Here is a 13,787-nt window from a genome sequence, read left to right as displayed (position 1 = left end):
TAATGGATTTTATCCTAGCTCCCTTGGAGAGAAACAAATCAGAGTAGCAACAGGTTCAAGGTTCAGACAATTCAGTGAATCAGTCACAGATCAGGTGGTTTCCTTAACTATCGTGTTGCAAGCAAGAGAAATCAAGGAGCGTGTAAACTAGCAAACTAGAGTTCTTTAACATGTCCGTCACCAATATCTGTTCAGGTAAAAACTCTCCTTGGCTGTCTTTCTGCCCAAGCCAACACGTGATATTCCCACCTGCCCATTTCTCCCATTTTAAAAAGTGGATTTTTCTCCAAGGAGATTCTTCTGGGAGCAGGTGATACTTCCACCTATTCCCTGCAACTTCTCCTAAGATTTTATTTTACTACAATTTATGAATATCTCCATTTTTATCCAAGAGAGGCTTCACAATGGCTCACAACATCAAATAATAAACAATCTTCAAAGCTAAAAAATAGCACAAATAACTGCAATAATTATTTTTATTGGTTGATTGATTCAATTTCTACGCCGCCCATCTAGCCAATGGCCACTCTGGGTATACCACTGTACCACAATGACCATAATAATACAATATAATAACCATGGTTAAAAATGAAAAAAAAAATACAACCAACAAAACTGGCATCAGGCAAAAAGCAGCTTCAACCAGTTTTATAATATATATTCAAAAGAGAAATACAGTACTTCTGTTCATTAGCTACTCTTATAAATATATATCATTTACCCCCCTCTCCCTCCAGACATATATCAGTGTTTAATCAACACCATCCCTCAGGGATCCAGACAGATGGTGAAACATATATGCAGTACTCCCCCTCTCTCCCTGTATATGTATGCATATATGTCTGTGTGTGTATGTATACCATGTGTGTGTGGAGAAAGAGATAAATGTATGTATGTAATTTTTATACCACCCATTTGGTCGAGGCCACTCCAGGTGGTTTACAGCCTATAAATACCACCAGGTATCATTGATTGATTGATTGATTGATATCCCGCCCTTCTGGTCTGGTCGACCACTCTGGGCGGCTTCCAATAAGGTGTATACGAAAACGTAAGAATTTTACAAACAGTCCATAATACATACAATAATAAAACAAATAATAAATGAGAGAAAAAATAAAGAAAGAATTAAATATTGACAGGAGGGAAGGCCTGAACATACAACCATGTTTTTAGTTGATATTTAATTTAATATCATAAGGAATAGAAATAATAAAATACAAATAAGCAAAAAAAAATCAGCAACCTGTAAACATAAAAATACATTAAATTAAAACATTTTTAAAACATTCAAAGTTTTGTCTATCAATTAACGGTACTCTTCACACACACACACACACACACACACACACACACACACACACTCTTATATCGATGACTAAGGGCCTCCCTCAGGGACCCGCCGCCGACCCCCCTCCTCAGAGGCCAAGGCTCGTCCTCCCCACCCCCACCCCGGCCGTTGCTCCCCTCAGGGCTTCGGTCCCTCCTCCTCCCCCCTCTCTGGCCCGGGCGAAGAGAGGCCGCCACCCTCCTTTCCGCCTTCGCCCTCCCGCCTCAGGCCGGCCGGCTTACCTGGGAGGCTTCGGGAGGCGTCCGGCCCCTCTTCCAAGCGTGCGCCCGGGCCGCTCCGGCCGGCGGTCGCATCCAGAGGCACGAAGCCAGGAGGAGCCGGGGCCCCGGAGGGGAACCGCCGCCCGCGCCCGCCGCCGCCTCAGCGGAGGAGCCCAACGGCATCGCCGACAGGACTCTCAGCAGCGCCATGTTGGGGAGGAAGGAGGGCGCGGGGCACGCCGGGAGACGGGAGGACTGGCGAGCGAGACGGGGAGGCCAGAGGGGCCAGTCGAGGCCGGCGGGAAGCGAGAGGGGAGGAGCGAGAGGACCCCACGCGGCCGGGCTGCTCCTTTGCTCAGTCCACAGCACCCTCTGCATCATCATCATCATTAAACACCAGGCACAGTCAATCAAAATTGTGAAAACATTGACTGGCATTATATAGCAGATACAGGTTTTAACCCAAAAAACCTAAGTATCAGTTAAATATTGAGGTAGTAGATGTGCTGCTCCTGTTATTAGCATAATTATCAATAAATAATATAGAAAGGAACTTAGGTTTTGTCGCGTACATGTGAAATGGATCCAGAAACACTATCTGTCTATCCATCACCCCTCCACCTACCTGCCTGCCTACCTATTTATTTATTCCATTCCCTCCCTCCCACCGCCCCAAAGGATCCTGGGAAGCGTAGTCCAGCGAGGGCCAAGCGCGCCCTTCTCCCTCCTGCGCTGAACTACATTTCCCAGCATTCCCCGGGCTGGGAGAAAGCCGTTCGGGCGAGGGCCACCCCGGCGCCTTCCCGCCTCCCGGGAGGTGTTCGAGGGTGAGCTTGGGCGGAAGGCCCCTCCCCCCCCTCCTCGGGCCCTGTCATTAAAACAAAGAGGAAAATGTAATTCATCGCACGCCTGGAAGGGAGGGGGGGAGCGGCGGCTTCGTGATGAGGAGGAGAGAGAACGGGAGAAGCCCTGACCGCGTGCCAGGAGAGGGAAAGGGAGTCTCAGACACGAACAGCGTTTAACGCCGTGAGGTAAAAAAAGGCGCCAACGCGGAGGAGGGGGGAGGAGGGATGGGGAAAGCCGAAGGGCGCGTGCGCGCGGGCAGCCAGGAGGGAGGCGGAGCGCCAAGGCGTCGGAAGGGCGGGGCGGACCCTTGGCCGAGCCTCTGGGCGCCGTCCGTGGGCGTGGAGTGGCAGGCGCGGCGCCCAATGGGCGGGCGGCGTGGGCTGAGGGGAGAACCGGAGCGCCGGGCGAGCGCGTGGCCCGGAGGGCGCCTGGCCGGCCTGCCTGCCTGCCCTCAGAGGCGGCGGCGGCGGCGGATGGAGAGGCGGCGGCGGAGGATGCCTTGCCACGACCAGCGGGTGGGCAGCGGCGGCGGAGGAGGCGGCTCCGGCGGCGGAGGAGGCGCCTCCTCTTCCTCGGCGAACGGCGCCTCCCGTCAGCCTCCGCCGGGGGGGATCGGCGAGGGGGACCGGGAGACGGCGGGCGGCGGAGGCGGCGGCGGCGCTGCTTCTCCTCCGCCTCCTCCTCCTGCTGCTGCTGCTGCTTCCCGGCTGTTGCGCTTCGCCGACGCGGGCCCCGAGGGCGACGACAGCCCCAGCCCGGACAGCAGCAGCGTCGTCGGAGGCGCCTGTGGCTGCTACTGCGGGGACGGCCACGGCGGCGGGGGCTGCTCTTCCTCCTCCTCGGGGACGCGGTGCAGCAACGGGGCCCTCGAGGGGGCGGCGGCGGCCCGGCCTGCCCAGGGCTCCCCCGCCGGCTCCCTCGAAGCGCCGACGCCGCAGCTCAAGCTCCTGCCCATGAACGACCAGATCCGGGAGCTGCAGACCATCATCCGGGACAAGTAAGTCGGGGGCCCCGCCTGGGGGCTTGTCCCTCCTCGCCCAGAATGTAGCCTCTGAGCATGGGCCGATCGCCCCCCCTCTCCGGGGAGGCTGCGGAGCCTCAGGCGCCCTGGGAAGAGAGGGGCGGCGGCGGCTCCCTTTGTCTTGGCCCTCAGGGATTCTCCCCCACCCCCACCCACGTGGCCCTTTTGTCTCCAATTGCAGCAGGATCGGGCCCACCGGGATCCCTCTTGGGTTCAGGATCGGGACTTTCCTCCACGCCCTCCCGCCCCACAACAGCCTTGTGAGGTAGGGCAGGTGAGGACGAAGGAGAGGCCCAAGGCCCCCTGGGGGAGGTTTGTATCTGGGTGGGGATTTGAACCCAGACCCTCCTTTTGATCCTCATATTTATTTACTTTATTTTATTTGGGTCTGTGGAACGGGTCTGGGGACCCCTGGCTCCATCCCAAGGCTAAGCGTGAAGGCAGAAGGAAGGAAAGTTGGCATGATCGTCTGCCAGGGACGGCCCTGCTCCTGATTTATGGTCAGGATAACTGAGAGGCTTCATGTGCGGGGGGGGGGGCATTTCAGCAGGTCCAGAGAGGTCCATAGGCTGCCTTCTCAGACAGAACTTAAAAATGCAAACGAAAATCAAACAAGAAAAAAAAAGACACAGTGAAACTGCAAGATGGGCTTTTGGGATGTTGTACAGCTCATCCTGCTTATGACCTATTTAAATTTCCATTCCTGCAGGGTTCCCGGAACTGGAATTCAGCTCTTTGAGCTGGAAAAAGAGGGCTTCATTGTGTAATGTGCACTGCATGTGCAGTGCGTACATGTGAGCTATTAAGTGATGCTGAGGTGGCTTTCCTAATTTCCTGGAGCTCAGGCATTCCAGGGAACAAAATCTCTGTCTTGCCAGGTGATGCCTTTCGGCACAGAAAAGGGCCTGGGTGGGTGGGGGGTGCTCTTCCGAAGTATTCGGGCATTTCGTCTTGGCTCTTGAGGAGGGAGGGCAGAATGGCCTGCTAGAGCTGGGGTGATGGTTTTCACTCACTTCGGTTGAAGGGGAGCTGGCTCTCCCATCTGTGTGTGTGTGTGTGCGCTGTCTCACTGTTCTTGGCTTACTTCCAGTCTGGTTCTGTCATGCAAAGATGGCTTGGTGACAGGTTATCCCGCTTCCTCTGGTTGTTTAAAGCTGGTCAGTATTAGAAGCAAGTTTTTGTGAGGTCTTCTTCCTCCCCACCCCCTCCCGGGGAGAAGAAAAACACTATGGTGTAAATATACCATGGCTATTTAGCCCACCTCTAAGATGACATGAAACGACTATGAGGTCAGGAGAAGGAGTGGACCGTTTTTTTTCAGGTTTGCTTTTTTACGCATCTGAATATTCTAAAATCTCAGGGTCTTCTAACCAGATGTTTAGTACACTGGTACTTTTTGATAAGTCCTGATCCAACTGGGGAGGTTGCCTTATGCAGAGTCAGATCCTTGGCCTGTTGAGCCCAGTGGAGTCCATTCTGACTGAAGGGATTCTTTCCTAGCTCTCCCAGGACATTCCTGGTATCCTGTGGTGTCCTCTCCAAGGTCTTAGCAAGTGAGAGCCTGCTTAGCTTGCAAAATTGGTTTGGATGGAGCGTGCTCAGAGCAGGAGAATGGTAGGTTTGTACAAAGAGAACAAAATTTTCCATAACCTGCACTGAACCAACGGTATCGTTACAGCTATACTTAGCATGGAAAGGGTAAGCATCCTGTTTACAAATACAGCGTGCCACAAACTAAATGACTGTCGTTGTGACAGTTAACTCTCAGACAGTGATGTCTGTCTGTCCAGGGTATATTCTGGCCTTTCTTGTTGTTTTATTCACCAACCCATTTGCCAAATGACAGTTTACCGTACTTCTCAAAGTAAATATTTTGCTTATTAGCTGATATATATTTTTTCTTCAAAAACAGGGTTGAATGATAAATGCATCATATTTGCTTAGCGTGCCCATCTATTAAATAGGAACAGAGTGCATGAATAGGCGTTTTGAAATAAAACTTGACATACTTTCTGAACTACAAGGAAGTGGTTCACATCTGTGAATCTCCCTGGAGAGAGTTCTAAGAAGGGGGCCCAGAGTGAACTTCTTTCCTGACTCATTTTCATCCTGACAAATTGCAACCCTCTGCACTGAGCAAAAAAAGAGAACAGAAGCATTTTCTGACTTGAGTAAAATAATGCAGTAGAAATAGACACTGTTCCTTTAATGGAAGAAATGTAATGTTTCTGACAATGAGCAGCATGGTGAGGGCGTGTTTGATCTCATCTGTGTCTTGGGAGAAATAGCATATGGGAGACTCAGCATCCCAAATGTCTTTATTTGTCATATGACAACAGTTTAGTGACCTATTTAAGGATGAATAGCACTGTGTGCTCTGTGACTTTCAATGGTTTATAGACCTTACAGTTACAGAACTGTGATTAGTTGTTTGCCGCAGGGCAAGAAAACCTGTTCCTTGCTTTCTTTGACGTCATGTATTTATTATATCCACACCCAGTGGTGCTGCTGTGTCCTGGATGGTGTCAGTATTTCCATTGCAAAATCTTGTTCTCATGGTCTTAATACAGTTTCTGTATTAATACTGAAAACATTAGTATTTTTAGATACTGTATGTCTTTAGATATGCAGAATTTAAAATTCAGAATAATGTAGTGGATCAGTGTCATAAGTATGGTCAGTGAAGAATGTTAAACAGGCACTGAAAATACAAAGTGCTTGATGAAAGAAGTTTGTCTTTGCATCAAAGTACATTTGCAAGAGTTATGACTCTCACTGGCTTGCTCTATTCACCTCATCTCTCAGGAGATGGCAACATGCACACACACACCTGTTTTTGCAAAGGTTGCAGCCAAATTCAGTGACGTGGCAGAGGTAAAAAGAAATTAAGACAGATACATTTTTTGTTTTAAAGCAAGGCATGCTGGTGTACACAGCTTATTTTAAAGGAGAGTTGTGTTTCAAAAGGACAGTTCTGTTCTCGAATGAAACATCTCCCTGAGGCACCGGGGGACGGAGACAGCAATAGGGGGTTTCTAGACCTCCACATATTGCTTAAAAGCCTGCCTGAAGAGGAAGGTCTTTGTCTGATGACGGAAGACCAAGAGGGAGGGGGGCCCACCCGGGAGCAGCCACTGAGTAGAAAGTCCCTACCAGGTGAGCTTGGGAAGGTGAGGGAACCGAGAGAGGGGCCTCCCCAGAAGACCTTAAAAACCAGGTAGGTAGGCACATATGGGCTGATACAATCCTTCAATTAGCCTCGACTCAAACTGCATCAAGGTTTATAGGCGATAATCAAAGCTTTGGATTGAGCAGGAAAAGACTGGCAGCCGGTGAAGCCACTTGTAAAAAGGGAATGACCTTTTCTTGTAACCAGGGCCAGTCATCAGTCTGCCTGCAGTGTTTTGAACCAGGTAGAGCAGTGTGTGCAGTAATCCGGATGAAATGTATGGTAACTAAGGCATGTGTCACTGTAGCCAGATCAAACGTTCAAGGAATGGGCGCAGCTGGCACACACCAGCTTTAATTGTGCAAAAGCCTTCCTGCTGTTGCTGAGACTCGTGCATCCAGACTCCATGTCAGGAGCACTCTCAAGCTGCAGCCTAACCCCATCCAGAACATGCTGGATCCCTCTCTCATGATCTGCCTTGTGACAGACCAGCAGCACCTCTCTCTTGTCTTGCCTGTGATCCCTTGATGCAATTTTCCTTTGGAAATATGTGGCCTTCTGCTTGAATGACTCTTATTCAAAGGCCGTGGTGGTGTCGTTTTTAAGAGGTTAATCTGAAGTCAGGACTTCCCATTCCCTCATAAAATGCACGCCTGTTTGACTAGTACTCTCTCTTTGGTGTGACCGTGTGTTCTGGGATACTTAACAATGGTGGTTAAAGCCTAAATGGAATCGTCTTACTAAAAGTTATATTTCACTCTTCTTTTTTTTTTCCAGGACAGCCAGTAGAGGTGACTTTGTATTTTCTGCTGATCGCTTGGTGAGCAAATCCTTTTCTGCGCTTTGTCTCTCATTAATTATGCAGGAATTCAGTTTTATTTTTGCAAATAACTACTTGCATCTTAATTGGAGATCTGTTATTATTAGTCTTGATATCAGTATTCTTACATAACCCTGTACATATTAACTTTGAAATCAATGGTCCTCACTACCAGATATTGTTGGGATTTGACTCTTATTTCACTATACTGTACTTCAAGCTGATAAGAAATGAGTGATTTATGGTCTGCCTCTTGGTCACATAGAATATGCTATAGAGATTTGGACAAGGAGTATTTTTCATGGAAGCACCCAAATTAAACCCAGTTTCAAGATGGATTTGATTTTTAACAAATCATTGATTTTTATCCACCATGCTTGGTATATTGTCCTTCGTTTCTGCCATATCAGAGCCTTCAGGTTTTATGCTAAATAGAAGACTGACATGTTCATAGCTGAGGCAGAAAGCTAGATTTGGAGGCTGGCTGTACTGCTAGAAAACATGGAATTTGACCAAGAAGGTGCTGTATCCAGGACAGCTTCTGCTGACTTGATGCTTAGTAGCTTCACTATCTTGAGATGGGTGTTCACTCTTTTTTCTCCTCTAATTATTCTGATACACAAAATGCCCGAAATTTGAGCACTAGTCTTAGCCTGCGTAGAACCACTGAATTCCTGGCACTTACATAAGTGCTGATTTACTGTTTAGCCATTGATTCTGTGAGTCTGCTGTAGTCAGGAGGAGTAATTGGATTCAAACCAGTGGGAATGTTTTGTGAATCCAATTTTTTATGATTTTGTGGAGCCAAGAAATTGTAGCAGCTCAGTCACTCCCATCAAAGAAAGAGAGGTGGAAATTGAACCCCGGAGTCAAGACGCATAAAATTAAAAAGCCAGGCTTCTTTGAGTGTTGCCTTTGAATGGCAGCTCTGCATGCTGTGGGGTAAATGTCTCTTGAAATTCTGGCAGAGTGTGTTGTTATTTGAAGGGGAAAAAAGCTGAGCGTACAAGCTGTTCGATGTGTCTGAAACAGCTCCTCCACAGCATATGTATATGCGTAGCTGGTAAAGAAAAGGCAGGATTATACTGCACTTGATACTGTATAGCTGGAAAAGAATCTATAGAAAGGAAGGCTAAACAAGGAGCCCTTTGCAGGAACAGAGAAAGGGTTTGGTTACCAAGAGTGGTTCCTCCCTTACCCTCACGTCTTACCAATTGTTGCCAGCATTCATCTCTCCTACGGTATGCTGTACAGGTGAACTTAGTTAGCTTTAGTATAGTTTTGTCTTAGTAGCATGAGTTTAATGGCACACTGAATGATTTATAGGTGTGCAGATGATAGAATAAAGTCCACTTGGCATATTTTTGAACAGTCCAGAGGGGAGGGAAAAGTTACACTGTGTGTATACTGAAGATATGAAAAGAAAGATTGTGGTCACATTTCTGTTAGCCTTTGATAGAAGCTAGGATTTTTTTCTGGGATGGCATCTTCTCTCCTTCCCCCGTCCACTGATATAAACTCTTTTTCTCTTACAGATCAGGCTTGTGGTTGAAGAGGGATTGAACCAGCTGCCATACACAGAATGCACAGTAACCACTCCAACAGGTAATAGGGTATATCAGGGTGGCCTAGATGGTGAAGAGGTGTGTGCTAAAATGGATTCATAGCTTGCTGGAAATGTGTCCTTAAGTTGGCAGCCAACAGCCAAGCAGGGAGGTGCACCTAGTGTTTTGCTCACCTCTGCTTTAAAATGTTAATTGGCCTGCAGTCAGGTTATCTAAAAGGGTCACCTTGTCCTGCCCTGCCTGCTTTCTTAAGTCATCAGCTGGTACTCTTCTGTTAGAACAACTGGAATGGCAAGGACATGGGACAGGCCGCTTCTCCATGACCGTCCCTCTCCACTTTGTGCCATTTGCTACGGCCTGTGAAGGAAGTCTTAACAACATATTTGTTTCAACTGGTGGCCAGTGTCTGTTGGAGTCTTGTTAATCTCAAACTTGACTTCATTTCTCTTAATCTGATAAAGCTTTTTTTGTATACTTGCTTGTTTCCAATGCCTTTATTTGGTGCTAAGCTTCTTTGCTAGCTCTGACAAATCAGATCTACATATATCGAATAAAACAAATTGGTAGAAAAGGACTATTACTTTTTCACAGCTTCTCTGTGGCTTTTCTCGCAGGGTACAAGTATGAAGGGGTGAAGTTTGAAAAAGGAAACTGTGGAGTCAGCATCATGAGGAGCGGTAGGTGGTTAAAGCGGCTTGTGCCTGCTTTTCATTGTTCTTTCATTATCAGATGAATAAGTTATTGTTTCCAATAGTAGAAGGATCCAGAGAACAAATGTTTAGTTAAATATAAGTTACGTCTTTACATTATGGAAAATAATGTAGGGAGCTGCAAGGGAAAAAGGATCTCATAAGGATCATTGTCTTGGCTAAAGATTGCTTCCATGTGCCCTTTTGATGCAACCTCCTTGGTGCTAATCTGCATGGTAAAGGGGTTCATTGTTTGTCTGTCTACTTGTAAAAAGAAGCGCAAATCCTTTGTTGTATGTGCTTGAAACAAGCTGGCCCTTTCTTGATTTTGAACTCTTTTCCTGTTTCCCTCCCCAAACAAAGGAGAGGCAATGGAACAGGGCTTGCGTGACTGCTGCAGGTCCATCCGAATAGGGAAGATCCTGATACAGAGCGATGAAGAGACGCAGAGAGCCAAAGTGTACTATGCAAAGTTTCCACCGGATATCTACAGGAGGAAAGTGCTTCTCATGTACCCAATACTGAGTGAGTGGCTTACGAGTATGTATTTTTTAAACCCATCCCTAAGCACTTTGGCTCCAGAGTGCACTGTTGGAAGGCAGATCCATCACTGGCTTGAAGCAAAGCTTAGGCTTGCCTTGAGCCACATATAATGCAGTTTTTTTTCAAGCTCTGCCAGAATGTACATTAGTTGAACTGCATCTGGCAGAGATTGCATTGCACCTGTTCTGGGGAGATGTGCTTAATGATGTAAAATAAATGTCATTTGAATCAACTGCCAACCACCTTTTTAACCACCTAAAACCAGTACATTGTAATTGCTGGAGGGGAGCTGCAGAAAAAGCTTTTGTCTACTTGAGTTTTAGCAGAAGAGGTGGTAGCTGGGCACTTAACAGAAACTTGGATCCTATTTAGCTAGACAGATTGTAATAAAGTTTTCTAAAAATGTGTTGTGAGCTGATGAAGACTCCATAGTGATACCTAAAACTCAGTTAATAGTTTCATTTCACTATCCATGTATAAGTGTTTAAATGCAGAGGACTAAACCTAGAACTTCCACGTCTCCTGAAGCAAGATTTTTGTACTCTGACAGGTGCTTTTTACAGGTCTGGTAACACACAAGTAATACCAGCCACTGGAGAAGCAACAGTAGTGAATGTACTTTTTTTTAAAGATACTCTTAGTCCACCCATGTGGACCATCCAGGCAGAGGGGCAGAATAGTTGCTGTCTAACATGATTCTGATCATAACATACCTTGCCTAGATAGACAGTAGAATAAGTCCCTTTTCTCCTCTTTGCCCTCACCTCATCAGGTACTGGCAACACTGTGATTGAGGCTGTAAAGGTTCTTATAGAACACGGAGTTCAACCAAACGTCATCATCCTGCTGAGTCTATTCTCTACACCCCACGGTAAGTCTAACAATGGGACAAATTAAGAGGGACAGACAAAAATGTGTTATTTGTTCCTAACCCTTTCCTCTTCCTCTGTTGCCTCCCCCCCCCCCCCAGTTCACCTCAGGTCTAGTTTTGGTTCTGCAGGTGGGCTGGGATATAACCCTGTCGAATCATTTAGATCCAGCCAGATGGGGGGGGGGGAGAGGGCATCTCTGCTTGCCTGCATGCTCTTCTAAAAAATTACATGCACACACATATTCCTCCTTTCAATGACAATGGGGTGGAAGTGCAAATATATCCATAGGAGGGCCCTTTCACACATTCAGTGGTAAGGTTTTCCTTCATGTGCCATAGTGACCCAGTGGTGCAGTCATGATCTTGCGGATTCCTGGTTACCTGAAAACATCCTGCTATGAAAATATGCTTTCTGTTTAATCAAGGGAATTGATAGTTGTGTTTTCTTGTGCCTAACATCTATTCTATATTGGATTAAAGAGCTTGACTTCTGTAGGTTTATTTGCCAAGTCACCGGAGCTTATTGACCATTTCAAATAGTCTGTGTAATTAGAACATACTGTTCCCATGTTCTCAAAGATTTCATTACTGGAGAAAAAACTGGAATATTTCTGTTTTTCAATATGATAATCTGATACAGTATCACAGATTCTGAGCTTGGATGGCATAGATTCATAGTGAGTACATGGTTTGGGCTTCGGGATGTCTTTTCATTCCATAGTGACCCTTTATGGTTGCTGGGAGCTGTGTTTTTTTTCTGCACTTGGCAACTGAATTGTTGGTAAATGCAACCTGGCTCCCTTTAGGACAATATATGATGTAGGTTTGGGTTTGGAGTTAGGCTAAGTCAGGCTGTAGCTTGCCCATTGAGTCAGTGGTTTGCTCAGAGGTGACAGACAGCATAGTTCAATATAGATCAGTAACTAAACAAATACTTGAGAGGAAGTGGGTAATCTTAGAGCAACTTTTTGCATGACAGTTCATAAAGGCTGTGAACCTTTCAACTTTCTCTTCAAGTTCTTTGATTCATACTCTACAAGATCCTGATGTAAACACTAAGCATAACTAGGTCGGGCTTAGGGCATATGCCTTGAAATCTGTGAGCCATGAGTAGCGTGATTTGTTCCGTGAATTTCAGAGAGTCTCTTCTAAGTCTGAAGTGTAATCCTATAGTTACCTAAAAGCTTTTCAACCTTCCAGTTTTTGGGGGACCTTCTGCATATCATTTTGTCCATCAAGAAATCTTTTCATGTTGCAAGAGAATTTTGAGTGTCTCCTTTTGCCCTGGTGTGCATGACACCACAGGCTAGCCTGCCAGGCTTGGCTAATTAAAGGTGGTCCAGAAAGTGCTCTTTTTTAAAAAAAATGGTACATTATGATGGCCGGGGGTGTGGGATTGAGTATTCTCTTTTTTGGAGGTACAGAGACTCATTTACGATTAATTAAAAGGGCTTGTTGGGAGCCAGAATTACTGCACAAGACTTAACTGTGCGTAGTCAAAGAGAATGCATTAATTTTTGAAATAAAAAAAGAAGAAAAAGAATATCTGAAAAAGCCTTATGCTTACAGAGATCATTCTTTGGAGCATAGTTAAATTAGATAATTAAACAAAGCCTGTACTGTGTATATACACTACAAAAATAATAATAAGAAAAAAGATACTTCCCAGAAAGCCACTCAGCTGTGAAGGAGCAAAGAAAGATGACTAAAATGCAGGCTTTAGCTATTCATTTGCTTTCTTCTTTTTTAAAGGTGCCAAATCAATAATTCAGGAATTTCCAGACATCACAATTTTAACAACAGAAGTTCATCCTGTTGCACCCACACACTTCGGACAGAAGTATTTTGGAACGGACTGAATTACATAACCAGTGTGTTTTGTTACTGTACATTACTTTACCGTTTTCTATGTTTTATAAATTGAAGTGGAGGAATTAAAGGGTGTATTTAACATCTTTTTTTTTCTCCTTTTTTTCTTTTGCCAAAGGTGAACATAGTTGACTTAGGCTAATTTTTTTTTTAATTTAAAAGATGAAATCTTGGATCTTACGTCGATGTTTTTATTTTGGCAATGAGTTGAGAGCAATGAAGCGCATTGGGCGATGACATACTTGTAATGATGTATCTGAAAATTACTGCACTCATCGTTCTTTTTATTTATTCTCTTGTAGCCAGTTTAAGTGGCTCTTTGCAACTGTAAAATAAAATAACTGTGACGGCATCATTGTCTGGCTCTTCTTCTGATGTTGTTCCTAGAGTGTTGCTGGAATCTGTCCGGAACATTCAAATGTTCTCCTTGAAGCAATGGCAAATATCTTAGGAACTTTGAACATTAGGTAGTAGATGCCTTCTCTGTTCTTTGATCATATTCTCAACCTACATAGCAGCAATGTACATGTAATAAAGGTGTGTAAGCAAAAGGAGTGTAGTGTGTGAGACACATTAAACTATCCTCCCTAGTCTAGAGTTGGATGCACAAGTCCTTGGAGGAGCCTCGTGGCGCAGTGGTTTCAATGCATCCTGCCTACTTTGCTTTGGCCTGCTGGGTATCTTGATAAAGTTCTGTCTTTGGAAAGATGCACATGGTGGAGAGTGAGATGCCGTGTGTAGATGACGGAGGTAATTCTGTACATCAGCAATACACCTTTGGGGCTCAATGGGAATGGAAATACATTTAGAAAAAGGTGGTAATGAGCCACATTTCTTAACAGA

General features: G+C 45.7%; 2 protein-coding genes across 5 annotated transcripts in view; one reads left to right on the top strand and one right to left on the bottom strand.

Annotated features, from left to right (window-relative positions):
- Positions 1-1,865, bottom strand: part of ABCB7 (ATP binding cassette subfamily B member 7) — a 37,928-nt gene extending 36,063 nt beyond the window's left edge. Inside the window, exon 1 of the mRNA XM_072981267.2 lies at positions 1,573-1,865. Coding sequence (XP_072837368.2) covers positions 1,573-1,761 — 189 coding nt within the window. The 5' untranslated portion in view covers positions 1,762-1,865. The remainder of the gene's footprint in view (positions 1-1,572) is intronic.
- A 723-nt stretch (positions 1,866-2,588) lies between these two features.
- UPRT (uracil phosphoribosyltransferase homolog) lies at positions 2,589-13,296 on the top strand. Of its 4 annotated transcripts, none has more exons than XM_072981265.2 (8): positions 2,589-3,394; positions 3,600-3,683; positions 7,365-7,407; positions 8,943-9,012; positions 9,587-9,649; positions 10,025-10,186; positions 10,977-11,075; positions 12,828-13,296. In XM_072981265.2, the coding sequence occupies exons 1-8, from the start codon at positions 2,622-2,624 to the stop codon at positions 12,932-12,934; spliced, it is 1,401 nt and encodes a 466-aa protein (XP_072837366.2). In that variant the 5' UTR covers positions 2,589-2,621; the 3' UTR covers positions 12,935-13,296. The 4 variants fall into 4 exon arrangements, with proteins under 4 accessions (XP_072837366.2, XP_072837365.2, XP_020640103.3 ...); XM_072981264.2 differs by having other exon boundaries at positions 10,025-10,201; XM_020784444.3 differs by lacking the exon at positions 3,600-3,683.
- The last annotated feature ends 491 nt before the right edge of the window (positions 13,297-13,787 follow it).

This window comes from Pogona vitticeps, chromosome 11, assembly GCF_051106095.1.
Source record: "Pogona vitticeps strain Pit_001003342236 chromosome 11, PviZW2.1, whole genome shotgun sequence".
Classification (NCBI taxonomy): domain Eukaryota; kingdom Metazoa; phylum Chordata; class Lepidosauria; order Squamata; family Agamidae; genus Pogona; species Pogona vitticeps.
The sequence above is the reverse complement of the archived record's forward strand: the minus strand, read 5'-3'. Positions and strand labels throughout refer to the sequence as shown.